We start from the raw sequence: 10,026 nt of genomic DNA, 5'->3' as shown, positions 1-10,026 counted from the left end.
CACAGTAAATTCTGAGACGCGCTACCGTATAGGAAAACATAAACTACTCTAGCAAGTGTGTCATCACAGATCATGGTCCGAAAAAGAAAAAAGAAAAGAAAATCACACAACAATCAAAAATCCAGAAAACTCAAGGTGAAAGGCAGCGGGTCCACCAGGAAGTGTAACCTGGGGTAAGTGAGAAAAGCTACGTAACACGCTTATTTAGCAAAGTGCCCAGCTCGGAGTAAGTGCTCAAAAAATGGTCGCTACTTGGCAGTTAGTTGTAGTGATTTCCTCCCCCAACCTACAGATCCAGTTTACTCCGGACTCATTGCATCAGAGCCTAGGGACTTGAAGACTCTAATTAAATCCTCACACATATGTTTAGGAAAGCTTGGTTTCTTTTCGGAGACTCTGTTTACTATGCCACCAGGCTCATTTTCAGCAGCACCTTCATCAGGCCTGTCTGCCTGGGACCGCCATAGAACAGCTGTCTCCTCTAAAACCCTTCTCTGCTCACTGGAGGGCTTTGCGTGTAGCAGGCCCTCAGCAAACGTTTGTTGAATGAATTAATTAATCATTTAAAGAAAATAGCTATGTGCCATAATTGCTTTGCTACTTGAGTGCTCACTTCATCGCCGTAAATGTGCATAAAAAGAGCCTTTGGAGCTGGTTTCAGCCCTAGGGTTGTAAAACATAAAGCATTAGAGAAACTTAAGTTATTACTCTTCATTGGATTTCTATGGTGTATCCTTAACTTAATCAGATTTTTATGCCACTTACCACAATTATGTAAGTTAGCCTATGAACTGCACCAGCATCAGATACACAAGACTGGGTCTCTGCTGGCCAGCCTCCAAGGACCGAGTTCAGAAGGCCAAGTGCTGATTCAGCTATTATTTTGGGTTCAGCCGTAGCAGAAATCTGTTCACAGTCCTGGGGAGATGGGCCAGCTGAGTCTGTCTTGGGTGCTATCTACTCAAAAATAAATTGATGGAAAGTGGAAAACCTGGCATTCTGCGCGGTAGAAATACAATGCCATGGGAGGTTTATATCTTCCTTTGACTCTAATCTGACTTAAGACTTCTCAGGGCTAGAGGGCCGACTTAAAGGGGAAACTATCAGTTTGTATCTTGGAAGAAGAGGAAGCTATTCTTCATAGCTTTCCCCATGGAAAGGAAGCAACTGGCTAGAAACACACACACACACACACACACACACACACACACACACAAACAAAAATAACAAGTGAATTTGGGACGAGAAGGTGCAATGGAAGAAAGAGCTTGCTTATTGCCAACTGTCAACGCAGATAACCCCCGCGATCTGCACCAAAAGCAACGGCAAGAAAAGGCAATGGCAAAGGTCGGCTCTAAAGTAACAATGAAAGTGATATTGGATAGGAAAGAAAGAAAGACCTGAGGAAATCCACTCTCGAATGGAGTATAAAAGAAAAGAAAGAAAATGTGCTCTTCTTAGTATGTCGGGTGAAGGATTAAAATTAAGCCCTTGGAAGTTCTTTATTGCAGAAGGTTCAATTTTTGTAGTTACTTCTCTGGAATCTATAGATCTATAGCTCTTTACTGGATTCTTCTGAAGAACAAAATAAAAGATTTATTCCTGCAACCAACGGTGGATGCTAATTATATGTCAGGCACCGTGTCAGGGATGAAGACTTAAAGATTAACTAGAAATGGTCATATTCTTTCGCACTTCCTCCCAGATTTCTATTCAAAGTTCAATTCATTATAGATACAATTGTACATTTTTTTCCCAGTTAACTTTATAAGTTTTCACTTAAGGTAACACAAACTTTTCGGAATATATTTTACAATGTTTTAAAAGAGTTTTATCATAAAAGTGGCATGTGCCTATTGTGGCAAAAGCAATACAGAAGTTTTTAGTATAAAAAAATAGAATTCTTTACCCCATACCCCTAATCTTGGAGCAAACAGATCATTCGTTCTTAATAGGTACATAAACAAAGCCATATTGAGATTTTATATATACATATTTCTCTCTGTGTGTGTGTGTGTGTGTGTGTGTGTGTGTGTGTGTATAGTGAGGCTAAAAGATTACATTATTTATATATGTGTATATATAAACATATATATATAGAATTTTTGTAAACAGACAAGACCCTAAAATATCTACTCTCCTGCAACTTGCTTTGTGTACTTCCAAGCGACGAGGACTAGACTATCTCAGAATGGACACGTGGTAAACTGGTAGCCATGGCTGCCTGGATGCCTCTGGGGAGTGGGACTAGATTACTAAGAAGTAAGAGTGGGAAAAAGATTTATTTTTCACTTTATTCTGTTTTTTTACATTTCGATTTTTTAAATAAACTTTTTAAATTAGAAAAAAATCGAAGAAGAGAAATGCGGTAAGTGCTATCGAGTCTACTACGATGGGAGAAAGTCATGTAGAGAAATGACGATACAGGGAAATGTGAAGAATGCTGTCCGAGGATGCATGTAAGAAGGTAAGAGCATGGAACAGGCAGCGAAGCACTCTGCCCAGAACCGCAAGGAAGGCGTGGTGGAAGCCAGGACCTGGGAGCTGGCTGGCTCTTGGAGAGCAGGAAGGGAGAGACGGCATAACAGAGGTGGGAGGTGGACGAGAGGACAGGGTTAGATAGGCAGCACGTGCACAGGGCTCCGAAGTGTGGAAAAGGCTCAATGCCTCCTTCTAAACCAGTGGACCCTGGACTTGACCCTGGACCCAGAGTTGAGGCCTGACTCTGGGGCAGGGTATCATTTAATTGTAAACGGCCATTTATGGAGCTGAAGCGGGCAACTGGAAACAGGCGAGAGACAGAGATCGGATCCAGGAAGACGAATTGCTGATCCCAAAGGCACAAGAAGAGAGAAAAATCCTCCCAGAAATTAGGCGACCGAAGAGACACCAGAAAAAGGAGATTAGTGCTTAGAGAGGAAAAAAATATTTAAGAGTAAAAATCAGACCAGACAATAAGAAAGATAAATGCTAGAGGTATTCGGGGTGGGGGACGGTGTACACAGATGATTGAGAGAGCTCAAAACAGACGTACTAAAACGTTTGAATATCTTTTAAGATCACTAACAATCAAGGGGTTGTATGCATCCGATTTATAAGAAGTAAAGCCAACAGTCTGACTGTGACAAAACTAGCTGCTGAGTGGCAAGAACAACTTGAGATCAAGAGGGATAGGGCGTGCTGTTACGGCCATGGACAAATTTCCCTCCTGGGCTCAGTATTGAACCTTAAGGACACTGCGATGCTCGGGACAGAAGCAAGGAGTAGAACCTAGAGTTCCGGGGTGGGTCAGACTCTCATCTCCCAGCAGGCCCGGAGGCTGGCAATCCTTGAATTACTGGCAAACACAAACAGAGGAGGAGTTGTCAGCCTTTTGGTTTAATCACTAGGCTGTGGCATGGAAACATAAGAAAGCGTTGCCAGCTGGAACTGGTCTTATCTATATTTGCTTATGTTATACTCCTTTCTTGGCAAATTGAATCAGAACAATTTTAAGATGTGGAAGTTCGTTTGAAGGGATACCAGAAACCCGTGATTGCGTCTTTGATTTAGAGGAATCCGGGCTGGGGGAGAAATGGCTGCGGCGATAGCCCAGACTCAAGCCTGTTGCTTCTTCTGGAAGAGTGACTCTCACTCCTCTGCTCCCTCTGGAGCAAGACGAGCGGGAGCTTGTGTGGGGCTCCGAGAACCGAAAGCGACTCAGCCACAGGGGGCCGTTTCCTGCTGACACCAGAGGGTCCCTAGTCTCAGAGGGACCCTGGATCTTTAAATCCTAGGATGACCTGTTTCTCGAGTTTCCATCGTGCTAATCTTATCACTAGCCCTTTAACGACTCATACATCCTTGGCCTCATCAGAACGCCACGAGGGCAAGCTCAGGAGAAGAAGTTGCGTGAATGGTAATTCTAAACCAGTGTTGGTTGATCAGAATACAAATTTACCAGCCAGTACTCCCGCTATACCACCAGGAGATGGATCCAGAAGGTCTGAAAAATTCCAATTTCTTATGCTTACTTAGACTGAATACGAATTTGCCATCAAACGGCGGACAAAGATATATTTGTGAAGTTATTACCCGGAGCTGTATAAATACTTGGGTCAATAAGAGTTCCTCAGAGCACAAAGCAATGGGAAAAATGGGCCAAAACACATGGCAGGTAAGGCGAGCAGGATTTTATTGTGTAGTTCCTGCAAAGGGCTGCCGGCCAGTGTAAGCAGGGAGTGCTGGAGGCAGGAAGTAGTGGGCAGGCTCCTCCTTCTTCCTCCTCTACAAGAACATTCTACCACTTTGCCCTTGCCATGGCAGCAGTGTGCACGGTGGCTGGTAAAAACCTTTACAGGACTCGCTCTATGATAACCAGCGAGTGACCATACAATTTTGACACCACCCTGTATCTACAGTTTCCCCCAAAGACCCCCGTGTTGAGATTTGGTTTTAGCAACCAAACCCTGGCAATTTTCAGGATGGGCACAGAGCATCAGGCAACCTCAGAATTAGTCCTTCACCTACAGACTCCTTAAGTCGGGTCCTATGGATTGCACCTAGGCAGCCGGTACTTGCACAGGGTGGAGAAGTTGCTGATGAGCATATCACTCACCTTTGCTGATGTCTTCATATTCCAGCCAGAGTCGGCGCTGGACCTGCTTGTTTGGGTACCAGATGGAACAGGACTCCTCAAAGCCGTAGATAGCTTCCTGGATGTAATGATTGCCAAACTGGTCCAACAAGGCCACGAAATCCACACGAGATGTGGCCCCATCCAGGGAGTGGAGAGCATTGCTGAGGGCTAAGGAGAAACATCACCCAAGAGTTAGAGTGAGGACTCACAATCTGGGTATCTGGATTCCCAGGCCATTCAGGCTCAAACGTGGACAGGCCTGCAGGGGTCCAGGGCAAGCTGGAGAGCTGGCTGGAGCCATCAGGTGTGGGTCTCCATTCAGCCAGGGCAGATCTTACGGTTCCTGAATGAATGATCTCTCAGCAAGCTAAGCAGTGCGTTGCCAAATCTACCCCCTGCGTAAGGCGATGGTTTTTTTCCTCTCAAATCATCAGTCATGACAGTAAATCAATTTAGAGAGCTCAAATAATAGTATTGGAGGGGGGGTTGAAAAAGAAGAACATAGTCTAAAATAGAAACACAAATGCCAGCAGAGAACATTTCTCATGGTAGGTGAAGTATCGCTTCATGGAACTTCTGCTGTGTGTACGTGGGTGTGTGCCCACGGACAGGGTCAGGGAGCAAAATATTCTAACTGCGGGGAGTGACCAAGAAGGTCTGCAGAATATCGCCTTCAGCCATCAAAACTGGGAATGGGGGGACGATGGAAGAAGAAAAGTTAAACACAGTCATTACTGCATGGCTTAAATGACTTCAGAAGGTCAACAGTACAAGGACTGGGAAATGACATTGCTGGCCACACCTCCACTTGGCTTTCCCTGTTTGAGAGAATTAGATTTGTTGGAGAGACAGCCTATGGCAAACTTTCTAAATCTGAAACCGGCCAGCGTTACGCAGCCCTCCCTTTGTGTGGCCTTATACACCTGTGTCCTGTCAGGGAAAGGCAGAGCCTGGACCAGGCACGAGACCCCAAGTGCAGAAGTCCACATGGCCCGTGATGTCATGGTTGGCTTTGAAAGGCATAGGGCGATAGAGATAGCCGACTGTTAACGCCTCGCGTGCACAGCACCCGTGCAGGGTGCGAACGGAGTATGGGAACAGCGCAGTGTCCGTCTGTGCTGCCAGGTTCCTAGAGGGAAGAGCAGCTTAGCAGTTTTTTCTAGGTGTTTTCTGCACTGGCAGAGTTGTCTTCAGTAAGAGCCCCATCTCAATCCCTTCTTGACAAGAACTCTTTTGTGATTAAGAAATAGAAAGTTCTGAGCACCCTTGTATCCTCTGGCAATGTTCTCTGTCCTTCATGCGTTTTCTTTCTGTACGCACACAGCTTTACTTTCTGTGAGTATATGTCTCACCTCTTCATAACTCTCTATCTGGCATCTACCCTGTATCTCTCTCCTGAGAGCCTGAAGCTCTGCCTCCCTGTTGCTGACCCTAAGACCCTCTCCTTGTCTTGTCATCCTGTGCCAACAAGATCATCTGAATCTAGTTACCCTTTCATCCAACACAGAGAAGCCTGATGCTGTGGCACAAACGTCAGGTCTGGAGCATCCCTTACTTAGGTAACCCCAGGAAAAAGGAGAAGAGTGATATTCTCCCAGTCCATGGGGATGAGGTGAAACAGAGATATAAACCTACATTATTAAGTCTGTATTTACAGAAATTTTTTCTTTTGGAAATTGTGCATTGTAATTGCTCAAATGCTAGGCAAAACGTGATCCAAGGCATTCACCACTAAAATTTAAATAGTATAAGACATCCCACTGTATTTTTTTTAGAATAATCTGTCCTAAGGAAGTTTCAAATTCACTACTCTGTAACTTACTAGATCGATCTAGCGATCTATCTATCTTTCTATCATCAATCAATTTATCATCTACCATCTATCGATTAATCATCTATCATCTACTTATCATCATCATCATCATCTATCATCTATCAATCTATCATCTTATCTATCTATCATCTGTCTATCTATCTATCAATCATCTATTTTGCTCACTTGTTTAGGAATTGTAAGCTGTTTTCTACTTTTCCTCCCTGATCCTTCTTTCTCTTTTTTTGCTCTCTCCTTTTTTGCCTCATTGCATGGAAACTTCAGGTCATTCTCTTTACATCTGGAAAGCTTTATTCTGTCAATTTAAGAAAATCTGCTTTTGTGTATCTTTTCTACACATGGGTGACCCCTGGGAAAATGATAAAGTCAGTGTTTACCTTCAATGGTTCCTGTCTCACCCTTTCCATCTCTTCTATAGCTCAGGATAAAACTTTCAATTTAATCCACATTTAGGAAAAGGTCCTATTCCAGCCATTTGCCCTTGAAGGTGAGTCTGGGTGAATAGCTTATTTATCGCGCAATGGCTACGTTTTAGACTGCATCTTCGACAACGGTATAAAAGACAGCGCCCTTGGAAAGGAACTCCTTGCCCCGGGAGCAGAGAGAAGGGACGGCTCACTGCGTTGCTCACCCTGAGAGACGGTCGCTTGGTTGAGTCTGATGTGGTACATCACAGACTGGACCTTCCAGAGCTGCAGCACGGGGTATCCAGACACTTCACTGAAGTTCACCATCCCTAGGGACAGAGGAGACTCGGGCTCAGCGTGTGCAATTAATACACAAGTCCCAGATCTACCAGGTTGGGGAGGAGGCGGAGTGGTAATTGCAAGAAAATGAGAGAACAGTCTTCATTAGAAAGAATTTCTGGAATCATATTAAACACCTATTATTGAATCTTTTCTCCGTGCCAGGCATTTTGCTAAGCACTTCGCACGTATAAAGTCATTTGATCCTTGTGAGATAGATGTTATTATTTGTGTTTTATAAATGGGGAGACTGAGGCTCAGAGAAGGTGTTTGCAGATGGGCCCGAGGCTATCGGATAGAGCCAGGGTGGTGTTCCAGACAGGTCTGAGACAGGGCTGGGGTTCTTAACCATTCTACTATAATATTCTCTTAATAGATTGATATGAAGCTCTAGGCTTACTGTAACACACCAGATTTTTACTCTTTGAGAGCTGCAGTAATTGACTCAGCTCATGTATCTGGTAACATTGATTTTTCTGTCTCATTTCACTGATTTGTGTTCAGTATTTAAGTTTTAATTACTCTGAAGCTGATAACACTTATTTCTTCTATACCGTGAGGAACAATGTCAAGTTAAGGGGCAGAGATGACCCTATACTGAGTGCCATCTATATGCCAGACATGGTGATAGACACTTTAATTGTGGTCCGCCTTTTATCGATGGGAAAACTGAGGCTCTGAGAAGTCAAGTTACTTATCCCAATAAACACATCCTTGTAGCCTCTTAGCCATGTTAGAATGAGGTGTTCTTATTTGGGTACCTTGGGGAGGCGACGGCACCCTATTGGAATTTTGGCTATTACTATAAATATAAAATGCTATAGAAACCAAATAATTAGGCCACAGGAAGTTAAAAAAAAAAACACCTTGCTAAGTTTAGAAAATCAATTTTAGCTTCATTTCTATGCCTAATAGTTGCTATGTGTGTAAGTTACAGAAACAAATATATAGAGACATATGCATATGTATATGTGTGTACATATGTACACATGCAAATATAATGGTCATATATGTAGTAAATTTAGATATACAAGTAGATAGATAGATAGATAGATAGATAGATAGATAGATAGATAGATATGATGAGTGTACTTGTATAAATATAACGGCAAGAATATATACATCGTAAGTTATCCTGCCATTTTGACCCATGCTTTCTTCAAGCTAAATCAACTAATTTAATACCTAAATTAGATGAAGAGTAGGCGGGATTAATTAACTACTTGTCAAGGCTGATCAAATTAGCTGAGCAACTGCCAAATTTCCATTTCCGTGTGAATCATATGGGAATAATTATTGGTAAAGTAAAAAGACAAAAAGGTCGGGAGAGGTGCTCAGTGAATCAATTGCTCACATTTCATCTCAGGCAATCAAAGATAAATTACCTAAGACTAAGAGAAAATTTTCAGTACTTTTTCTTTCAAATGTTCTTCTTTGAGGGCATTAAATTTTTTGACAACAGTCATAGTACTACCTACTCTGGCTTTTAACCTTTATATTAATTTTAAAAGCATATAAATGAAATTCTAACTTTACAAGTTGAAGAGTCCAGTCACATACCCCCAAGGCATGTTTCACTAGAGCATAAATGCACATGGTTTGTAGAATTGTTCTACATAACATGCCTTCTCTAGTTATGACGGTTCATCAGCTTGCTGTTATTTTGAAAAGTCTATTAATAAAAGTAGCAAGACCAATAAATAGAAAATTTTCAATATATTATAAAACGTTCCCTTTAACTGTATTGTCTCCTAGTGGGAAGAGAAATGGGCAGGAATCAGAAGGCTGGGCCACTGGCCATGTCGCCACAGGGCAGTTTCCGACTGCAGGTGGCCTCTCTCTGGCCACCTGGCTGGAAACTCTTTTGGTTCCCAGTCGTTTCATTTGTAAAGTGAGAGGCTTAGCTGAGATGGTCTATTGCTTCCTTTTCAATTCTGTGATTCAAACCAATTTTGAGATTAGGTGGTTCATTTGTTTCAGTTTTCATATCTGAAGAGTAGGGAGAATTGATGCTTTTGTTACAAATTTGCAGCCTCTAGTTTAGAGCAGAGGAAGAAAAAAATGAAGGAAGCGCGGATGTCGAGGAGTAGGAAGGGATGACATTCCCACATGCACCCAGGATGAGCCAGACCACCGAACTGCATAACTTAACTGCTAAACAGCAATTCTACTTCACGCACTTATACTAGAGCACAGTCAAGGAAACAGTTACGTGACTGTAAATGCTTGGGAAGTGCTGTTCTGTGCCCACTTACAGATGATGTTTCCATTATTGAAAAAGAAAGGGATATTTTAAAGTGTGTGTGTGTGTGTGTGTGTGTGTGTGTGTGTGTAGCAGAGTCATAGAGTTCTTTCTCAATGTGCCCTTGGCATGCAGTCAGCTCTAGTTTTTTAAATTTAATTTTATTATTATTCGAAACACATTTCTGAATGACTCTCTTTTCAAAGTATCTCTATGTTTCCTCAAGAACAAACATTATTTTTTTTTCTACTTATGCTTGCAAAGAAAAAAAGACTGCATAAACCTATCTGAGAGAAAGGAAAGAAGGAAGAAAGGAAGGAAGGAAGGAAAGAAAAAAGGAAGGAAGGAAGGAAGGAAGGAAGGAAGGAAGGAAGGAAGGAAGGAAGGAAGGCAGGCAGGCTGGATTTCTTTTGCTATTTATTTGAAATGTCAGGGGGATGATTATCCCCAAAGTTCTGAAGGCAGGAGTCCATTTCCTCTGATGACCTTGAAGAAGTCCCAAAGAGCTCAGAGCTGTCAATCTTCCTACAGATTTCGCGAGTGTGGTACCCAGTAGGCCCATGATTGTGGTCAGCGGCACCCTCCA

At 42.7% G+C, this 10,026-nt stretch overlaps 1 protein-coding gene across 2 annotated transcripts in view; it reads right to left on the bottom strand.

Moving 5' to 3' along the window:
• Window positions 1-10,026, bottom strand: part of ASTN1 (astrotactin 1) — a 297,914-nt gene that overhangs the window by 62,945 nt on the left and 224,943 nt on the right. For both annotated transcript variants that reach the window (XM_011361242.1, XM_011361243.1), the window contains exons 15-16: window positions 7,084-7,188; window positions 4,598-4,786 (exon numbers count right to left, since the gene is read on the bottom strand). In XM_011361242.1, coding sequence (XP_011359544.1) covers window positions 4,598-4,786; window positions 7,084-7,188 — 294 coding nt within the window. The remainder of the gene's footprint in view (window positions 1-4,597; window positions 4,787-7,083; window positions 7,189-10,026) is intronic.

Source organism: Pteropus vampyrus, unplaced genomic scaffold (genome assembly GCF_000151845.1).
Source record: "Pteropus vampyrus isolate Shadow unplaced genomic scaffold, Pvam_2.0 Scaffold65, whole genome shotgun sequence".
Classification (NCBI taxonomy): domain Eukaryota; kingdom Metazoa; phylum Chordata; class Mammalia; order Chiroptera; family Pteropodidae; genus Pteropus; species Pteropus vampyrus.
The sequence above is the reverse complement of the archived record's forward strand: the minus strand, read 5'-3'. Positions and strand labels throughout refer to the sequence as shown.